General features: G+C 32.7%; 1 protein-coding gene across 1 annotated transcript in view; it reads right to left on the reverse strand.

Annotated features, from left to right (window-relative positions):
- Positions 1 to 20,287, reverse strand: part of LOC110995452 (dorsal root ganglia homeobox protein) — a 65,249-nt gene extending 44,962 nt beyond the window's left edge. The window contains exons 1-2 of the mRNA XM_045632978.1: positions 20,099 to 20,287; positions 4,647 to 4,764 (exon numbers count right to left, since the gene is read on the reverse strand). Of these exons, the coding sequence (XP_045488934.1) occupies positions 4,647 to 4,764; positions 20,099 to 20,287 (307 nt within the window). The remainder of the gene's footprint in view (positions 1 to 4,646; positions 4,765 to 20,098) is intronic.
- Between the last annotated feature and the right edge of the window lie 3,431 nt (positions 20,288 to 23,718).

A 23,718-nucleotide genomic window follows, 5' to 3' on the forward strand; every position in this document is an offset into this window, starting at 1 on the left:
CATCTGTTTAATCATGACTTATGTATTTTTTTGTACATATATTTTAGAAGCATAGCATTGTGATTCTTATGTCAGTAGTTTGTTTTAGGTGTGATTACCAACGTACCTACGTCATTATAGTTCAACAGTAATCAGTCAGTATCAATGTGATACTTATGTAAATGGTAGTTGTCTTTTGTAATTAATTCCTCGAAGATTTAATTAAGCGATATAATAGTTGCAAAAATAAAAGCCTAAGCTATTTTAGAATAACGGAGAGTATATTGCCAGTTCTTAGCCACCTTGATTTGAGAACTGGCTGAAAACAAAAAATCATAATAAAGTATTTTCTGACCTTTATAAAAGTACATGAATAAAGGCTATTTAGATTTTTTCTATACTTACTAAACATTATGAATTAATGTATACTTAATACTCGCAGACCTTAAATCATATGGACCCTAGCAGAATCAATGACTTGAGGGTGACTCTCTCTCTATTATTCTTGTCGATAATATCATTCCGGACATTATAGGACAAAATTGCCCTCAACATTTGGGATTACAGCTGTCTTCGGCAATAATGGCGTTACATTTATAACTTTCGGTCTTTAGCGCCCCGCATTGTCTGAGACAAATTGATTTTTGGTTGGAAATCTGGATTAATCATACATGGTATAGGTGTATGAAGGTTTTGGATTCGATTTACGATTTAGATTTGTAGTCTAACCTTTTTTTTTATATAACAGGAGGCAGACGAACAGTAGCCTCACCTGATGTTAAGTGACACCGCCGCCCATGGACACTCGCACTGCCAGAAGGCTCGCAACTAATATCTTATCCAGTAATAATATAAATAAATATCGTTCATTTTAATATAAAAACATAAAATATTTAAATTAAAATTAACTATAACGATGTTTCTCTATCGAAGCGTCGTTGAGCGGAAAACGCCGCTAATGGGATGAATTAATTGAAACGTTTTATGACATTACGATACTCCACTATTAACTACTTTTCATCATCTTCTACGGGGAATTTATACATAATTTAATAAATAGATATATAATTGTCGAATTACGACCACAAACAAATATACAGTATTTACAATATATATAAGTATATACCTACATTATTAATTCAATTGATAATTAAAACATCGTTTAAAAATTTGGTCCTTGTGTATTTTTAATGTTGGCATCATTACCCAGGTTTTACTTCTTGAGCGAGGAAATCACCAGCTAGGGTTACTAGTAAAAGAAGTGGTAAATGGATTAGGTGCCAGCTTAAGTAAAAAAACATATATTGTCAATTAAATATTTATTTTAGTTAGTAAATATACTTAAGTATTTTTCCGAAATACGATTACTATACTTATGACAATAAAATTATAACAAGATAAATTAAATTAAACTTTAGTTATAAAATAATTTAAATATAGCGCTCGGTGATTATTTTATGAAATATTAAGAACTTCTGTTGAAATCGACTTTTACAGTTTACCTAAGCCTCTTACTTAGCATTATAAATATGCAATAATTGAATATTAATAATTGAGAGTTCATCAAGGCTGTAGAAAAATCCCTCGGCGGCGGAAATTAAAAAGTGTTCAACATCCGCCGGAAGTGGCCGGCTTAAGTGCAGCGAGAAAAAGTTTAAACGGCTAGCCGCGACTGCATTATTGCTTTAGTAGAGACGTATTTTATAATGCTTTATAGTTATATTGTATATTAAAAATATAATGAATACGATAAATTCGAATGAACTTCACTAGTCTGTGGCTACATTGGTCGTCGTTTAATAAGATGAGGTTCGAAATTCGAACTTGGTACTTTGGAATTTTTAATAGGTACCTACGTTTCAATTACTAAATGTAAGTACTTATTTGTATAGTAATACTATAGTATAGGTTGATTTCAATCAAATTATCATTTATCATTATTCTTAATAGAACAGGGGTAACACTGGCTCAAACTTGATGTTAATTGATACCCATGTGCACTCACAATGCGGTGGGAGGAGGTGCGGAGGGCTCACGAGTGCGTTGCCGGCTTTTTCAGAATAGCAACGATCGTCTCTTGAAGGAACCTAACCTCAACGGGCAGCTGATTCCACATACCGGCGGGTATCATAGTAGTAACACAGTGTACACTTATACACGTAAAAATAGATTTACCTAAATAATTTTAAATTTTAATCTACTAGCAGCAGGTCCAAGCCACTTCATTTATAACAAAGTAAATGCAAACTTAATTAAAAACAATTTTCAAACGTATATACTCTAATATCAATAGTTATTTTATTTAAAATACTGCTCAAACCAACCAAATTGATATAAGCATTAGACTAATAAAATAAAACCTTAATTCACTTACTCTTTGATCAGAGGTTTCGTAAAAAAATGTGTCTAATCTAAAGTGACATGATCCTTATTAAGTTAGTTTGGATAACAGAGTTAAAGCGAGCAGCGGCGCGACTCAAAAACTATTTTATGAATAATAGATGGCGCCGCCGGCGACCAATCCCCAGGGAGCTGGGGTGCCCCGCCCATCCACCCCACCCACCCTTGCCTTCTATTCATTAGCACATTACCACCCCCGAACACGTGAACGGGATAACGAAAGAAACTGATTTTAAACGCCGTTTATAACGAAGATCTTATTTAGAAAAAATCTAGTTAATACATACCTTCATACACTAAAGTTATGGAACACTAACTTTTGAAGGGACAAGCCCTTCAAAAGTGTTCCATAACTTTAATTACGGTAATATAAGTATTATTAAGACCGAATATAGTTCATTATATTGTTTAGTAATAAATTATTGTTATCAATTAATAGATTTGTTCCACAATTAAGCCTTTTAAGGCAGTATCTGCCGACTAAAAAATTTTCGAATCAATAGGTACCTACTACTTAGGGTCTTTCAAGAAAAAGGTGTACCATATCTTAAAAGACCGGCAACGCATTCGCGAGCCCTCTGGCATTGAAACTGTCCATATATGGTATCATTCATCATCAGATGAGTGTTTTTGCCTTTGCCCCCTGTTCAATATAAAAAATAACTAACGTTGGTATTAGATTTACTAAAAATTCCTATATAAATAACAATATTATAAATAATTAACCAAAACAATTATATAACGGTTTAAGGTTCATCAAAGTTACAGGAATGGAACATAAGAAGATAGTAACACAAAAAATTTAATACATAATTAATGCACCAATAATAATCGCGAATATTTGCGTCATCGATAACTTAGTTAATGATATTATTTAATCACAGACTAACACATAAAAGGGCACACTAAAAAAAGTTATACAAACTAGAAACAATGTGTGGTATCTGTAATCGGTGCGAAAGGCGTGCGCAAACGATCGTAACCTTCATAGTCATAAAAATATTTAAAAAACTTTCGCCCCCAGTGTACCTTTAATTTCAGCAGTTTCTCGCTGTATTGCGATTATTCGTTGAGCGACGAAACCTGTAGCATCAGTGGTACTATCTACTAGGCGCTAACTAAAATCTGTAATTAGCGCCTGGGAACTTGAAGCCCACGATCCCAGTGTCGCTACTCCAAAGTGAACAATATTAGAGTTGGATAAAGCGGCATATATTTATCCATTTACAATAACAGACTCTCCTGTAATCGCTTGAGCAGTCCAAAAATATCCCTGCAGCCGATCGCATATTCTATCCATTCTGTTTAGTGGTCTTATTATCTATTTAATTAAAATGCATTATGATTTACGGTTATAAATACTTCTTATACTAAAATCGAATCTAAATAACAATGGAATCGAGTTAGCAATCGAAACATGGCTCAACTGGCAATAACGTCGTTTGCGGCTTCTGCAATGCTATTAGCGAAGTTTGTGCCAGCCGGCTACTTGATATGGTTAGGTCTCGATTAGAGTAATTCGCTACTCTAGTTACAATTCCTAGTTTTAGAGTTCCTATTTATGTAGGAGAAACATTAAGTATAAATTAAGCAAATTTTGTACTAAGGGTATTTGATGACAAGAATATTCTGAAGTTTAAATTCTCAACAATAGTTAATTGGTTGAGTGAGATTCTCAAGGATGAGTTCGTGTGTTCAAGTCTCGGCAACCAATCTATTTATATGTACGCAACGGCTTGTGAAACAAGTTTCTACAGAAAACACTTTTCTACCCGATTGAAGCTATGTATTATAAACTTATAATTATTTAACAAAATTTAAAAAAAAATGCTTTACAGCGTGCGTGGTCACGGTGACAGAAGGTGGTGTCGGAAAAATTTAAAATGCTTCAATCCGGTAAATATATGTTTTCTTTAAATGTGTAAAAACTTTGTTAATAAAAGACTATATACTATATGAAACAAGTATCTAACAACTACCCTTTACTATAGTCCTTCCCGAAATAGGCGGACTGGTACACCTATGTCGAAAACGTTTAGATTTGACTTGCGGGAATTTTTTACGACTGCCCTTTATCTATTGTAAGTATCATAAAGAGTCGTAGACAAAAGCATTTGCGACACCTTCAATAATAATTAACGGAAATAATCACGTGACTAGCAACATTTATGTTATAGATCAGGCCAGTCGCAAAATGTTTTTGCAGGTTAGGTTGAAACTTTATATTACTAAAAATGTATATGAAATATTCAAAGAACAGTACTCACAGGGCTGTGAGGCCGTGAAGGGATACTCCAGGGTTGGCAGGCGGTGCTGATGCGGCGGCAAGCTCGGCGGGCAGTGGTAGCAGAACAGCCCACGACCACCGCCGCCACCGCTCGCCAGCTGCAAAAATACAGAATTTAGACTCACCTTCTTCTAAAACCATCTGGTCCTAACATTTCCTGTGTCAAAATCTATACTAATCTTATCTTATATCTTTAAATGAGCAATTCTTGTCTATATATATATATATATATATATATATGTATAATTGGAATCTCGGAATCGGCTCCAACGATTTTCATGAAATTTAGTATATAGAGGATTTCGGGGGCGATAAATCGATTTAGCTTTTTAGGAATCATTTCTATAAAATTTCATTTTATTTGTGTTTTATCAACTTAAACATAGAATTGCTCGTTTAAAGATGTCAGACAAATAAAATCTTAATACAAGAGAAAAAGACAAATAATATAATTATCTTTATTCGATAATTATATTCATTTTATTATTTTGTTAATTAATAAGAGAACTAATAATTATTACATCATGTTGTACGCTTATAATCTTGTTATACGCTTCTCAAAACTTCGTCGGTGAATAGAAAAACATTATATTATTTAACTACACAAAATTATTTACACATTTATTAATGTTTATAAAAAGTATTGCTCAGAGAGCACATTGAAGTTTTATACTTTTTACAGCTTCCATTCCATGGAATAGGTACCATCTGTATTAACCCCTTGACAAACGGCTAGCAACGCCTTGGGATAGCCGTATTCAATAAACACTACTGTCGTCAATATCACATAAAATCATCTATAATACGCAACATTTTTCGTCAATATAAAAGCTAAATTAGCTTTGAAGTAGTGACTCTTGATTGGCGCCTGGTAGTACCCATGAATCAGAATATCAGCATTTAAGATCCCAAACTATTTAACTGTATTTTCATTATCAATTTGTCAATTTTTAATGATTAAAAATAAAATATATCAAAGACAAAAAGTTCATCTTACACCGGCAAAAGCAAACATTAGCAAATAACAAAGGCGAAACGCATTTTGCATCCTAATGTATAGGCGTTTGTCGGCTAGGATCTAGTAATCATATATTTGATTCGCGGTTTGATTGTCAATTGTATTGTGACTTTCTTATATCAAGGTCTTAAATAGACAATAATTGTGCAAGGAAATTATACAGCGGGTTGTTTATTGTCTCTTGTCAATACTGTAATGTATACCCGCCTCATGAAATTAAAATGATTTTACTGAACGATCGGGAATCTAGCCGTTATTTTAAATAGTATATATCTTAAAAAATATTAACATTCATAACCTTATATATATAAGAAAAAGATTTACAAATTTCTGGGATTTCTTTCTATTAGTACAATGGATGCTTGTCATCCAGGGCTTGATATAAAGTGTAGTTAGGCATCCAATAGAGTTTTTTAGCACTACCTATGCGAATAAGTGTATGTAACATTAAAATGTGTATATTGTTTACTGTATAGAGGACGAGCTTACGGCACGCCCAAAAGGGACTCATCTTAACCCATGGTCGCCCATTTTAGTTAGCGTTAGCGGCCTATAAAGGAGGAGTGTACTCTTTTTTTACACAATTGGAGATCGTATCTCTAAGGCAAGACACTTCGAAGGGAACGGAGTCGATTCCACATGTGTAGTTTTAAAGTTAAGATTTTTTTTCTCTATTTTTTTTATACAATTTTTTTTAAACATTTCATTTGTAAGTATTATCTCCACCGTAATTGTCATAAATTTTGGAAAAATATCGTTTATCAACTAATCCTTTTATGTAATGAAAATGGCAAAAAAATATTCTAAAACACAAACAAACGTACACAGCAGGGCAATAAGTAGGTAGGCTCATCCGATTAAGTGATACTTGCGATTGCGTTGCCGGCCTATTAAGGATTGGTACGCTGATCAATATCAGCTGTTATATTACTCATAGATATGTTATATCTGTATATAGGACTACTCCGGCCTGTCCCAGCAACACTTTTTGAAAATAAATACAGCTTTGTTACTTTGTTACTATTAAATAGGTCGAGTAGTTTTAAATATCTTTGTGACAAATACACATAAATACAAATCTTTATATTCTTAGTATAACATTCTCTCTTTTAAGTATTTTTTTTTCTTTACATAAGAATGATGTCAATTGTCATTAATTTTTGCGTAGGCATTAAGAATTTAAATAAGTAATTTAAACGATATGTTTAAGAGGAAAATGGCAATGAAATTCAATTGCACATATTAGTGACCCACGTGCGGATCGACGGCGATTTGTCCGTGTAAATGACATTAATGGAGCTATGAATCGGCTAAACGATGCGCGGGCGCATACGATGCTTCTGACGTCAGCGTATAGGGACGCCGTTATATAATTCAGGGATATATTTATTTTTATTGTTATGTTTGATATAACAATTGACGCAGTTGTTATATCTCACACATATCACTGCTCGGATGAGGGTATTTGACATTTGTTAATTTTTAATTGATACATATATAAAATTGCTTGCTAAACAACTTTCCTATAATAATTACCAGTGAGAACACCTTATTATTGCTTACAGGTGTTATCATTATGTATTTTAATAACATAGAGCTGCAAAATTATTGTTTTCAAAAACCAAAATATGTTTGTTTATTTCTTATAAAAATACTAAAAGTAATAATATATACAGTACAATAATATTAATACCTTGTCAAATTTATAAGATTCATATAGCTTTTTCATCAAAAATGTATGGAGCATTGGATGAAATAAATAAAAACCCTTTATTTATTCACAGGTTTTTTTAATCTGACTGTCATCACAGACTATAAAACCGCTTATATAGTATGGAATGAAGAGCCACAGACTAGGATGATTTGCACAAAGATTTAAAAACCAACAATGGAATTAAACGAGCGAATATTAAATTTAAGATATTTAACTTAAGTGCTAAAAAACGTGATGTGATAAAATTAACTTTATATTGACAACAACGCATTTGAACTGCACTTATTAAAAAAAAAATCGCCGACCTGTACAGTGTATTATTAAAATCACTTTTCATATTGATTAAAATCACAACCGAATTATACATTGATTCGGCCATACAATGCGCGAAGGCGAGGAGAACTTGGAGAAACTGATCGTGGTTGGTAACTCAGAAGGCAAAGACGTACCAACCACATGAACCAAGTGTAAGATTCATCGTCCTCAAAAATGTTATAAGAGGCGCAGTACAGAAGCCGGTGCCAACAGTTTCCTTACTGCTGAAGAGAGAGAAAATCATTTTACCTGATCCAGAGCAATGACTATCATGATAAATAGTTTAAATATTAACAACTAGTGACCCGCCCCAGCTTCGCACGGGTGCAATGCTGATGAAAAGCAGGTTTTTATTAATATAATATATAGACATATACCATCACGGACTTTTCTGTAGACCTTTTCAATGTTTACTATACTTAGTACATTATTTTGATAAAACTCGTAGGGTTCAGCATGCGTTTGCAATGTAAGCGGAAAAAATGTAATTATTTACGACATCACATTCCTCAAAAATAACAGTACTTCTCCACAATTTAATGGATGTTATCATACATATAAACCTTCCTCTTGAATCACTCTATCTATTAAAAAAACCGCATCAAAATCCGTTGCGTAGTTTCAAAGATTTAAGCATACAAAGGGACATAGGGACAGAGAAAGCGACTTTGTTTTATACTATGTAGTGATGATGAAGTAAACTTTGAAAGAACTTTCAGCTTTATAACCCAGAAGTATTTGTTACATTAGCTAAAAAATTGGCACGTATATGTATCTAACTGTCCAATGCATTGTATTGGTTCGTCCTGTCTGCACGCGTGGGGCCCTAACCGCTAATCCTATTTGTATTGCCCATTACATTACACCCACCCATCGTCGGCATCCGACTGCATCAACCTTGACACCGGTATTGCTATTTTTAATGTCAAAATTTCTGAGATATCGTCAGAGAATCGTAGAAAATTTATCGATCGTTTGCGTTTAAGATATTTATGAATCAGGATAACCTAACGTTTCAACTAAATTTGGTTTGGTAAAAACCTAGGCATCCTATTTGGCCCTAGAGAAGAATTTTGGCCAAAACTCACCGAAATCCAGATTGAGCATTGTGATAAACGTGCAAGGTCTGATCCATAGTTGGTATCGCATTTGAAATCAATTGTATTTAGTTTTTATAATTTATGAATCGATGTATTTTTTTATTGTTCTTTTTGTACCAATGTATCAATGTGTGCCGAACGATGGCAAGTATTGGATATAAAATAAAATGCTGAGACTACACATACATTCCAGTTGTATTACATACATGTTTCATACATTTTTATACGTACGAATTCGTAAATTTGTGTCTTTCTTTGGGATGGTGAACCGTTCTACAAGAAGACGGTTTCTTTTTACCTAGAGTACATGTGCGATGGCGAAGGCCTAGGTTGTTTGCGATACCACTAAACCCAAAATCTACCTAAAGAGCGCAACAAATCTGTATCGTTTAAATATTTGTATGACAAAAACCTGTATTGCTAATAGAATTAGCAATAAAGCGTTGTCTATGTTCAATAAAACGGATCCAGAAAACCATAGACACGTTCCCATACACTACAAAGAATATTTAATTATTTGGATTATCTTTAAAAATCTATTCAACCTCTATTCATTACTGCTAAATGAAGATAAAATCTTATTCAGCCACTTATTTCATTAAACACTGGAATGTTCTATAGAATTGAGTTTAAAAAAAACAATGATTATTATGCTTGTAGCACTAAAGGCGAGATTGTCGTCGCCATTTCTGTTATCTCTGATTTAAGTGTGGGAACATTTGAAGAATTCGAGAATAATAAAGATAGGCGTATTGAAAACACGATTATAAGAATTAATTTCAAAGATAAATTCTTCCTTAACTGATTTTTTAATTACTAATTAAAAATAATTAAATTAATTAATAAAACCAATAAGATTGCAATCAATCAAAGAACACTGACATCAAATATTCATTATAAATACATATATATTTAATGAATATTAACAGTTGATGTGAGTTCTTTTTGGGCTTCTTTGGCCGCGCTCCACCGCTATGTGGAACCAGGTGCCCGTCGAGTTAATCCCGACTTAAGGTACATGAAAAGCGTAATTCCGCCCAGCAATGAACTAGCGAGCCCTCTGGCATTGAAGATGAAATACTGATGAAATCACTTTACCGGAACAATTGCGTTACACCACCAAAAATAACAATAATGATTTGGGCAGAAATAGGTGATGAAACTTGTTGTTTAATCATCACCATTTGTTGAGTGGTGTCTCATAAAGTGACATTAAAAGTCTCATCACCATCTGTCAAATAAAGAACAGCACCGATGCAACCTTAGATTTTGGCTTCAGATTTAATTATATTTTTTTAAATACGCGATCCGCCCTCTATGCCTGATATATACCGTCGATTATTGAGTCTAAACCAAGCAAATGTTCCATTGGAGCACAGGCGTGATTCGAATGGACGGCCTTAGATTAGACAGGGATACGAACCCTCAATCTACTAGAACACTACTCTAATAACTCATAAATTTTTGTACAAAATATAATCATAACGCAACACAAATAATTTAATCATATTTAATGTTAATTGATTAATTAAAACAACATGAAAGCAATATTGATAATTAGTTGATCGTTAATCGAATTGCTACGAGTCGCATCGAAAACCGATTGGTACAAATATAATTTTCAAAGTAAATTGTGTTTGCGGAGCGAGATATGTTTGATCAACGAAGATTTCATTTCGATTTTTTTACCCTTTTTGACAATTCACTACCCATCGCTTGGACATTTTATATTATGTAGGTTTTATATTATGAATTAATAGAAGTCTCAGTCCGGTTTTACTGTTTTTTCCTTTATCTAACAGCACTAATCATATAACAATCCATTCAAGAAAGGATGCTAAGAAACGAACGATTTTTGGATGGAGAATATTATACAAAGCACACTGCCGACTAGTTAAGTTTTTTTGATACAATTGTGAAATAGTTTCATGTTTAAAATAAAATAAAATTCCTCGTGACAAAAATGGAATATGCCCACTTATGTCCCCATTATAATTATTCTTAGCTGGCTTTATTATATCTGCAGTAAACTAATTAAATCAGAGAATTAATTGAATCTCTAAACAATTAGTTAAAGATTGATATCTATTAAGAAATCTTACGGTCAGGTGGTTATTACCTTAAAGAAGAAATAATAATTAAGCTTTTATATCCAATATTTACAAGAGCTAAGAATATATACTTGAAATTTTTTTATATTTTTTTCTTGTTAGTGGCTATCCTCACTTCCCTTAGTACCTTTATTCGAAACTCTTACAAAAGCCTCCTCCAGCTTCTTCCTTACTTCTCTTATCTGTATCCTTTCTTTCTCCGTTCGCTTCTTGCTTACATTCTCTTCTCCTACATCCCTTTGGTTTGTTTTGTATTGACCTTAAAGCTCATCTCTCATCTGTGCACCAATTAATAATGTGTGTTTATCGATATACGATTCATTTATTTTTTTGTTTGTTTGTACTATGAATATGGCTGTTAAACGGAATACCAAAAGCAGTTACAATATTTTAATTCTAACACTAACCAACATAAACTCTAAATTAAAAAACTACTTTTACATGCATTTGTCGCGCTCCTAAACAAGACTGCTATGGTTACATTAATGCAAACCACAGCGGTTTTCTAATGTAACATTTTGTGATATACTATATTATTTTATAAAATAAATATAAGTTTTCGTTTGTTGTCCCCTCTGGATAATGTATATCGAATTCAAATCACTGAATACTAAATTAATTGTCCCAATCAAACTAACTAGAACAAGATCGTATCAATTGTATGAAAATTCATTCAATTGAAATTGAAACAAATTATTTTACGATAGAACCCGCTTTGGTCCAAACAATCAATAATATTTGATCACAACGGCTCGCTCATTTAATATCAGACTTTTATAAGTGTAATGGAGATCAATTGAAGCTTTTAAATTAACTATTAATGGTTCAATCGAACGACAATCCGACGCGGTGAAATGCTCATACAATTTTAATTTGTGTTTTTTTTTAATTTTACTCTGTTAGAAGTGAATAAAATGTGTCATAGTATTTAGATTATTTTTTATTTCATATAAAACTCATTGATTTTGAAAACCATAAGAAAGTATTTTAAATCCTAAATATATCCAGTTAAAAAAATAAACTCATAAAAAAAAACATAAGATCAGAAATACAACAGTAATTTTATTTCAATTTACGTACGTATGCAAATGTACAAATCATATTTACATTGTATTCAAACAAATGTTTAATTTATCTTATAAAAAAAAATATTTCATTGAAAAGAGGATTTAATATTCGCTATGACCCTACACTTCTACCGAGCTGTCACTCATAATTTGCGTAAACGGGACTCTGTGGCCTTTAATCGGTTTATACAACGATACAATCGCAAAGTACATTTTAAATATTTATATTGACAAAATTAATTTGTAAGTTAGCCTGTTAAAATATAAAGTTTAATTTTTACATGTTAACTTGAAGCTGGCTGGTAATTTTATAGAAATAGCTACTCTGTGCGCAATGTGTCACTGTCAAATTCCTATTTTAAAATCTACATATTATATGTACTCCTAACTTTGTAAGAGTGTGTGTAAGTTGTTTTTTTTTTTCAAAAATCGAATCATATTTTTGTTTGAATTTTTTTTAAATTAATGTTAAAATAAAATGCGAAATATTCTCGACATGAATGTGGCCAGTATAATGTTCATAGTGAGCAATTATAATCAATTATAATGCGGATGCATGTCGCGACGCAATTGATGTTAGTTTATCGAATAAACTCCGGATACTCTCTGTTTTCAGGGACCAATTAAAGATGGTAATTCGTTCATGCTTATTAGGAATAATAGCATCTATTTTTAGTACGAAATTTGCGTTTACTATCACGTGCTTTTAAATTATATCTCGTCGTATTTACAGTAATTCCAACCGTTTTTTTTATAGAACAGGGGGCAAACGGGCAGGAGGCTCATCTGATGTTAAGTGATACCGCCGCCCATGGACACTCTCAATGTTCTATAAAAATAAAAAAATCTAACAGGCAAGGATTAGCGTTCTGTGCCTGACACATGCCGTCGATGTTATAGGTCTAAGGCAAGCCGGTTTTCTCACGATGTTTTCTTTCACCGTCAGAGCGCATGTTAAATATCCACATAGGAAGAAAGTCCATTGCTGTACAGTCGGGGATGGCAGTCGCCCGCTGCAGTCACTTCGTCAATACGTCTCCATTTATTAAATCTAATATAAGAAAATGTGAAACGCACAAACAACTCAATTTACGTTACTCCTCTATTCACAAAAGCCTACAGCGTAGTAGTTTCAAAGCGAGACATAATTCCGTCAGAGTTACCCGAATCGAGTTAGGATTAGTTAAATACAACCCGTCCTTACCACTCACAACTTTTGCTAAACTTATTGCGAGCCATACTCAATTTTATACACTAATAATATTTAAGTTACGAGCACACAAGCTAGATTTGCTCATCAACGATGTCTATAAATCTTATTGATTTTAGCGCCAGGCATATTTCGCCATCGTAATCTATTTCGTGCTTCTAACTTTGAACATCTATAGTTTTGAAGCCCACCAACGCAGCCTCGGTCTTCCGGAATTTCTCCCACCAAGTTGTGAGTAAAGGACCTTGGGGTTCTGTCGTCTGTCATTCGATGACGACCAGTCAGGCTGCTGCGTTTTAAGAATTGGAGGATGATGGCGTCGTCTAGTATGTCCATTGTAGCGAATATGCCAATCACCATTGTTGCAAACAGGGCCAAAGATTCTTCGAAGATTCAGCTCAAAGTAAAGGAGAGCAAGCTCGTCCATCTTGCTAAGAACCCAGGTTTCAGAACCATAAGTGAGCACTGGTTGCAGCAGAGTTTAGTACAGTTTGTATTGTTTCTGGGGGATATATTTTTTATGGCCAAAGTATCAGCGATTTGCTATCATCATGCGTCTATTGATCTCTATGCTACTATTATTGCTGTGTATTTACACAATCATGTAAATACTTCAAAATATAAACTGTGATTACAAAGCCCTTTACTCCTGTTTAGTTAAAGGTACAAATTAAAGAAAAGGGAAAATCAATCAAAATTATAAAAAATATTCTACTCAATGAAGTGATAAATGTTCATATATTTTAATAGCTATTTAATTTAGTAATAGTACTAATATTAAACACTACATTCTACAGTATCACGAGGAAACAGTAGCAACAAAATCGTAGCCGCTACGACGTTGGTAGAGGTTCGTAGCACTACCAACATACCACCTAACATTTTTACATTTTTTTACGTCTTATAATTCGATGGCGCATGCGGCGTTACTTCGCTCTGAAGCGTGGCTTGAAGTGCAATTGGCTTCCGCGTTCGGCAGAAACACATACAAAATATCTATCAAACAAATAAATTTAAAATTTTCAATTCAACCATTCCATCAGCATTTTCTTATGACTTTATCACGTTCAACTATCGTCAGTAATCCGACTTTACAAACAACCAATTTTTTAATTTACTTACTGTGTTGCGTTAACAATTTACTATTAATTTCCTCCTCAAATCTATAATTTAGGTTACTTAAGAGAACAGTTCAATTTTTTTTCAACATGAGGATTGATTTTTGTTACATAACAATTTTAGAAAGGCTAAGAGCATGGAACAAAAAATGTCAAAAAAGGTGGGAATCACTGGTCTAATTATTCAAAAAATATACTAGAATGATCTATATAAGATTTAATATTATCTTGTTTGTTGGTATATATGCAGAAAGTACAATGGCAACTCTGAATCAATTATTTATTAGTTGTAAATTACATATCATTGTCAATATTTTAAGCTAATAAGAAATAAGTCTTAAGCGACGTCTGTTTAAAAACTGTTTACTGCATTATATCAATATATCTAAAATATATTAGTTTTTTATTTGGTGATCGTTTAATGTAAGCGTATCACTATTTTTTAATGAAATAGAATCGAACCGAATTGGATAGAGTAGGGCCTTTCAAAAACGTTGCTTAATTAAGTTTAATTTTACTATTAAATGATTTTGTATGTACATTCAGTGTTAGCCAGTAAATACCTCGGAACATCACTTCAATTAAAACCTAAATTTTGACAATAGACTATTTGATCTTTGACAATAGAGACAGGTGCGTCGCCATCTTGCCTAGAAAAGTGTTTTGGCGGGTTAAAATTATGAATGTTAAATTATAATTTTTAAAATAAATAACAAAATTATTCATCATTATAAGTTCGATAGTAATTATTCGCTATCCTACATTTAAACAATCTTTTTTTTTAATCTAAGTATTTTCTTGTTTTCATTATATTTATACTCCTTCAATGATTCCATAAAAGCTGTTACATGTTTTTATTGATGTCATATGTGTTTTGCTAGTGTGGTTATATACTTATGTGTATTATGTATCGTGGATACCTATATCTTTTTAGGGAAAGGGTCGTATTGCTGTACCTACTGTGACCGGCCCGTTCGGAAAAAGAGGTTCTATAAATATATATATATATATAATAGTCATATAATAATACATATAATATAGTACTTATAAATAATCTGTGGTTTTTTATACTGGTTTTTAATGTCAATTACTTTCATCGATTTTTTTATTTAATTTATTTTATTATTACTAATTTAAGTAACACAGTAATTTATTATAATACATTAGTGTAATAGCTGTTAACATTTATACGTAGGTACGAAAAATCCGTCGGTTCCGCCCTTTATCATCTAAACACCGTATAATTGTCTTCGGCGCCGCCAAGATTGCATATCAATGTAAGACAATTGTGATTGAGAATATTGCCGGCGTGTTATTGGCATTTATTCTATTACAACTGATTGAGACCATGCAGAGACTTGGTTAGCGCACGTGCCTATATAGTTCCCTGCATTGGTCTAGTCTCAAATAAATGTGAACAGCCGGGGCTAACACCAAACACGAAAACTGTAGCGTGAAGTTCTCAACCCTTATTCGTATCGCCAATAGACTTTGAAGTACGCAATTAACATGGTGAAAGCATTGTAAGAACACACTAGTAATCGCAGTTTTTAGGCATATAAGACCGATTCGCCAAAAACATTGATTACATATGGTGTAGTTTTTTTAACCCAAAATACCATAAATTAGCGTCAAGCCCTCCTGAGATGTGTCTACCCACTTGTGTAGTATCTGCGTAAATGGCCACTTTGAATAGATTTTAGCAGTAGTAGTTTTATCTACTAATACCAGTTTTTGTTCATGCGACATCAATGTTACGGATAAACCTATGCTAAATTTACGGTTTTTGAGGTACTTGCTCAAACAATCGGTATGGGTTTAAGAATAATGATATGGGTAGAATTAAAGGCCAGCAGCGCACCCACTAACATATTATGTAAGCGTCCATGGGCTGCAAAGGTCACTGCATGTAATGATAAAAGTATAAAACTTTTTTAAAGAAACCAAATTATTCTAAAAATATTTGGTACGGAAAATTATAAATAACAATGATTTTATATATTTAAACTTCGTTCGCAACTGGCGGTCCTATCGCTTTAGAGCGACCTCTCTCAGGCAACAAATTTGCAATACGCAGCGATGATCCAATATGACAAAAAATATTAAATAAATCGGAACTAATAAAAGTGATCTTGAATGAAAAATTGTTAATCATTGAAATCAGTTACTTTGTTAGAATTATTTTAGTTATAACTAGCTGCCCCTGTAAACTTCGTTTCGCCTTAACGATTTTTTTACTTACCTTTTTAGTAGCTTTGTACCAAGACATGGAACATTTGCTATGCTACCCCAAAGTATTCGCTTTTTCAAAATAGCAGAAAAATAAAACTAATTTGTTTTCCCTAAAAACCTTCCTCAAAGTTTAATAGTTATATGTAAATAAAATACTGTTATTGCTCGAGCCGTCTTTGAGTAAATTAATCGCGATTCATTTTTTTTTATAGTGCTCCTCGCATGTTAGTATCGCAATTAAAAATGACATATTTCTATATACTTATGGAATAATGTTTCATTTTATAGTTATATTTTAAGTATTAAAATTCATATATTTTAGGATACTTCTGAGTATAAACGCATGGATGAACAAATTCCTAGCACTAGAATTGCATAAAGTACCTATGTCTAATTAGGAGATCTTTAATCTCCTAATAAAAAAATAACTTAGTCATTTTAATTTCGCATAATTTATTATATATATTTATCGCGTATTTCCGTATGTATTGAAAATAGTAGTAGTACCGTATAAAGCAATATCGACCACATAATTATCTTTGCTTTTTGTTTTTTGCAATAAGATAATCGAAGTAAGTGCCTTAATGAAGATTAAAAATCACTGAACCATTTTAGATTATACACACAAAGATTTTAAACTCAATAAATTATGGAAATAATTTCTAATAAAATACGAGTTTAGTTGTACTTCACATTAACACATGAATTACCTTATTAGCGTCTGAAAATATTTTGATGATGTAGGCGGGAACTTTTCCCGCCTTACTAACTACGAAAGAGCGCGGTCACCGCGCTAACATCCCGTCCTGAACGCGTCTATAAGATACACGCGTCACTGTATGACTGAAGCTACTATAGTACAAAACGGCGAAGCAATGCTATCAACTGGCTGAATAATAAAGCGCTTACAGAGCTTAGCAGCTTTCGGCTTGTTACGGGCATAATAAAGTTAATGGCCCAAGACAATATTTTCCTTATGTAAAATTTACTAAAAGATTGTAACGTTATATCTAATAAATGTATTCTAAAAAGCTGCTATATTCTATATAGTATAAGCATATTATACTTTATTATAGGAACGGATCAAATAAAATGTTTCTTTGAGTAAAATTGTACTTTGGAAACATACATATTAGTAACATGAAATTTTATTAATGTGTTTTATTCTTATTTACAGAAGCATTTTCATACATCCAGCAGATTTATTTTTAATATTTCAAGCGCTTTAAACGCTACATTGGTATCACTAGAGTAATCGTTCTGAAACCGCCCTCAGCAAACAAAACCCCACCCGCCGTAAGCATTTTAGCACGAAACCCCCCTTCCCCTCGCGCTGATTTAATAGCGAACGCGGGCACTGATTCACTTAGAACGCGACTCTTTCTCACTTTTAATCTCTCGCTCACACCAACCCATTCTGAGACATAAGAAAGGGATGGCGACGTTTTCTTTCTTTCAATTTGCATGCGGGGGCTCAAACTTTATGTCCTCATGCCGTAAATTATTTATGCGTTTGGAAATATTTTTAACGGTTACTGGAAAGAATTGAAGATGAATGGGGTAATCAGTAACGACGGTAAGTGAAGGAGTTAATTGAATTTATACTAAGTTAAACTTAATGCTTTATAATGGCTTTTCGATATCGTACATTCTTTCTATATAGTCTTATACGTAGACAACAGTTTTTACTCCATTTTTTGTTTAAAATAGAACTAAACTAAATGTTTTCATATCTATTTAAGGTCTATTAAAATATCCTTTTACCGGAGAAAACCCTTTTATTAACGCAGTACTAAGCAATTATTATTGATTATACTATATATTACGTATACTTTTTTATTCAAATATTAAAAGTGATCATAGTGTTTAACTCAAACCTATAATGTATTTATACATTACTTATATAAAAGGCAATATTATTCTTTAAATCTATAAAAAACTTATACGACACAAAATTAACCCAATCAAGCGGATTAACCGAAGATGCCTCAAACAAATCTTAAAGGTGTAAGTGACAATAAAACGCGAGCTTACCTCTGGGCCGTCTTCAAGTGGAACGGGTGGGGGGAGGGTAGGAGGTGAGGCGGTATAACCATCCCGCTCATACAACGCGAGTCGCGTTCATCCGTTTTATTTCTTGTTTGTCCATTGCGCCTACCCCATTTGCTACATAATTTATTTGAGCGGGCAACACTTAAAAAATTGGCTCTGCGCGTCCAAATGGAGTTTGTGGGAAAATAATATGGTAAATTCATTTGAATGGCCGTTTCGTAATCGCCGGTTTAATGGTGCATGCTATTGTCATATTTATTTCTCTGTTTATTTTCTCCATTTAGTAGTAACATAAAATTTTCCATAAAAATGGCTATACAAACCTTGGACATGTTCTCAGATGTGGCCTTGATTATCCAAATTTCCGACAGTGATGCAACAATTACTTGGAGTAATGGTTGCAGTTCCTTGTTAACAAAAGACTGGATACTTAAGATACTTTATGGAACCTGCTGGCACTACAGCGCCCTAACAGGACGAAGTGCATATCACCCGAAGTGTTATCAAAATATAAAATAAATGAATCAGTGGCGCTACAACCTATTTAGGTCTTGGCCTCAGATTTCTGAATCTGTTTCATAATAATAATAATAATAGCCTTTTTTATCGGTCGTTTCGGCGTATTCTTTATTTTTCGTAGATTGATTCTTTCTTCCATTTCTGGTTGTCCGCTTGCCAGGTGGCAAAGGCCTCCTCCAATCTACTCCATTCTGGCCTTTCTAAGGCCACTCTACCCCATGTTGTTCCCTAACCTGGGTAGAGTTTGTTTACTGTTTTCTTTATAATGTTGTTTTTTATTTATTTTTGGAGGGTTTCGGTCTAATTCCCCACGGGGACCAGCCGGGTTGGGGCTTTTGTTGTTGTTTTCTCCGTTACTATTTATCTTAATCTTAATTTCGTCTTACCGGTGTCTGATAATTTCTATAATTTATGTTGCTCAGATGGTTTTTCAGTCAAAGATGAGGATCTTGCCCTCATATATGTACTCAAATGCGTTCGTTTTGTGCAGTTTAGGAGGAGCAATGATCTTTTTCGAGCCACCGAAGTGTATGTTGTCAGGTGACGTCGAGTTTTCTCTCTTTCTTTTTTCTGTATCTGAAGATTCTCTTATTACAATTTTGTTGTTTCGAATGAATGCGTCTTTTCCATTTTGTTTTTCTTGTTTTAGTTTTTCTTGCAGGTTTTTACGCAATTCCATCGTTTCCTTCGAAAATCTTCAGTTATATAAGTATGTTTAGGCATTTTCCTTTTATTTTTCAATATTGTTATCTTTTTTGGAATGACGTAAAAGTTATAAGTATTGGTCTTACTTTTTTCTCGTCTTGTTTCCTTCCAGTCTATAGTAGTTATTTATTTCGTAGTTATCGATGTTAATATCTAGATTATTCAAGGTTTCTTTTATTGTGTTAAGTAATTCTTGGTGATTTTTTTCTGTTTCTTTAATACCGTGTAAGATCAAATTATTTTTCTTATTTCTATCTTCTAATTGTCTAACCTTTTCGTTCAATTTTTGTATCTCAATTTTTAGGCATTTGTTTTCTTCTAAAATTGGTTGTAATTTTTCATCTGTGCGCATGATACCTTCAGTTATGTTCTTGGTAATTGTTGCGGTTTGTTCATGGAGTTCTAATTTCATCATTTCAAATAACCTCACCAGATCTTCTTGCATTCCTGTAGTATTCATGTTGCAACAAAACGTTTTACTTTGCGTATGACCGTTGACTACTGCGCAAATGACGTGTTGGTTGTATCAGTATTGTTATAATGCATAATATTGTTCAGCGACGTTAAACTTTGTAATAGAAATTGCACATCACCTCTTCACTTACAGTTGATTATGTACCTACAAACAATTTCAGAATGTTTATTGTATAAATGTTATCTTTAAATAGACTGCAGTTGATAATGTCCACTTCTTTTTCTTTTGTTTTTTTTTCTTTTTTTTGATTTTGTTTATTAAGTAATAGTGTTTCAAATTATTTCATTTGACAGTTTTGCTAGTAGTGACAATACTACACTATTCCTGTTAATTTCATACAAAAATAACTGTTACTGCCAGTTGCAGTTTTAATTCTTTTAGACAGATTTATGTAATTTACAAATGTTTAAAACAGACAGTTGAAGTTTGCAGTTGTAACAACTTTATACTTACACAATTCAACCTTTTACTTTTTGCACAGTAATTATCAATTTAAAAGTGAGATGGATTAATACAACTTCATTCAATTCATGTGTTAAAAATCTGGACTCTAATTTGGAAACCTCACAACAATACAATACCTAATATATTGCTATTTACAACCAACAGGGTTATGACCTAGCTTCCTGTACAATATTTATATTTACATTTATATTACATAAAGTAACAACTTTATACTTACACAATTCAACCTTTTACTTTTTGTACAGTAATTGTCAATTTAAAAGTGAGATGGATTAATACAGCTTCATTCAATCTATGTGTTAAAAATCTGGACTCTAATTTGGAAACCTTACAACAATATAATAACTAATATACTGCTATTTATAACCAACAGGGCTATGACCTAGCTTCCTGTACAATATTTATATTTACATTTATATTATATAGTTATAAACATAAAGTAACAACTTTATACTTACACAATTCAACCTTTTACTTTTTGCACAGTAATTGTCAATTTAAAAGTGAGATGGATTAATACAGCTTCATTCAATCCATGTGTTAAAAATCTGGACTCTAATTTAGAAACCTCACAACAATACAATAACTAATATATTGGTATTTATAACCAACAGGGCTATGACCTAGCTTCCTGTACAATATTTATATTTACATTTATATTACATAAAGTTATAAGCATAAAGTCTTTCTAAAACATAAAATTTCACAATTCTGCAGTGGTGTTGCCGTCACTGGCTTGTTGTCTTATTATTTCGGTTGAATTGTGTTTGAGTTTTCCTTTCAGCCACCAGTTAGTCACGATTTCCAAGTTTGTGTATTATTCTTAAAACAGGACATTGACGGTTTAGTTTGGTCCGGACCCTCTCTCTTTACGCAATCTTGAGTTGGGCGTAGCTTAATCCCAGTCAGTATGAAAATGTATTTTTGAGTTTATGCTGACATCAATAGGGTCGCCGTTCTTTTGTTCTGGTAGTTTTTGTACTACCGCCAAAGTTCACTTTAGCAGCAATTTTATTTTTTGTCTGATTCCAACTTTACATATGCTATTTGTACTTCCAATTACATACGTATAGTGTTTTAGTGAATAAGAACTAATTTATAAGCTCGCAGTTTCTTATGATGTTGACTTACGCGTAAAATTTTCGTCGCCAAATCAATAACGGTGAGGGTATTTTTGTAATATAAATTGTTCACTGCATATTTATTTCATATTTCACTAATTTCTCAATAAATCGGGATGTTTGGGAAAGATCTCCAATGTATGTTGTTTACAGTACCTTTATATAGTAAGGGATACACTTTTTAATAGAATTCACTTTGTATTTACTAGGTTATTTTAATAAAACTTCACACAACCGCTTGCTTTGCGCCAAGGTATCCGCTTCTGTCTGACAAAATCTGTTTCATGATCATTTTTAAATCTAATATACAAGTAGGTGATCAGCGTCCCGTGCCTGACACACGTCGTCGACTTTTTTTTTGGGTCTAAGACATGTCGGTTTCCTCACGATGTTTTCCTCCACCGTTCGAGCAAATGTTAAATGCGCACATAGAAAGGAAGTCCATTCGTGCACAGCCCGGGATCGAGCCTACGATCTCTTTACCAGTTACCAGAATATCTATACAAGCATAAAAAGTATGTGTCATCTAAGAAGTTTTAGTATCCGTAGTGAAATGTAAGAAGGAAAAACGAGACTTATCCCTACATCAATTAAAGTCTAATTTTATTCGCAGCTATAAAATTAATCAATTAACTCAACAAAAATCTCGCGAAATCTAGTTTTTAATCCGCCCAAAAAAAAATTAATCTAATTCTTAACAATTATTCTTATTTTTAACCTTTAATTTTATTTTATTTACTTCACACCATATTACACAAGCCGTCATTACCGATATTGCTTAAATTTCACAAATATTATTATTATCATTTCCTACTAAGTGTTAATATATTATTTTTTTGCGACTGAGGCGCAAACTAGCTGATGTAGTCTCTGGCAGAATGACCAGCGCTGTGGAACACTCTGCTCCTCAGCATAATGCTGAGCCAGGGTTATTTACAACCACAACACACACGCATTACATGCTTGAGACGAACCAAATGGGAAAAGGAAAAAAAAATATACCTCTCATTATATCTTTTATTTAATGTTTTCTCTTTGATTATTGTTATTTTGTATGTTTATATGTGTGCGTTTTGTTTGTAATAAATAACATGTCCATGTCTATGTCTACATCCTCCAATGTCCAAGATGCGCTGACCAATCATAATATTCAAGAAACACAATTCGTCACTACATTTCACAAAAGCATAACATTACTGACTTATAATTAATGATTCAGTAGTGTTGGAAGATATTCAATCGTAATAAATCCGAATTTATTCCACGGTTTTTCACTCTGCAGATTTGTCCCCCAGCTTTTTCCTGTTCTCAGACCTCAAGATAATGCTAGATCTAGCTCTTCTAGATCATAAGTTTGACACCAATTCTAAATAACTTAACTTACCTATTATTATGACATTATGTTAATGTTTGTATTATATGACAATATAAAATTAATACGACATTTGCATGCATATATGGCGGATTGTGGGGATTTTTATAATAACTGTATCTAATTGTAATCTAAGCAAATAAACGATTTAATTTCAAATTATTAAAAGATAAATTAAATCTAAGTCTTAATGCACTGGCTAACGAAGTATCCTTTTGTACTTCTGACAAACAGGTTTTACGTAGCGATGAAAAGAGACAGGAAATTATTTTAATTAAAACGGTTTAATGATCCCGATTTCTATTAGCTATTTCCTTATTTCTTTACTATTTTAACCGGCTCCCAACCAGAACTGAAGAAAATTCCTCGCGTTATGAATTTGACTCGCTTAATAGGATATTCACACCCATTTAATATAAATAAAATATATCATAGTCAAAGCCAATCAATACAGTAAG

Source organism: Pieris rapae, chromosome 21 (assembly GCF_905147795.1).
Source record: "Pieris rapae chromosome 21, ilPieRapa1.1, whole genome shotgun sequence".
In the NCBI taxonomy this organism is placed as follows: domain Eukaryota; kingdom Metazoa; phylum Arthropoda; class Insecta; order Lepidoptera; family Pieridae; genus Pieris; species Pieris rapae.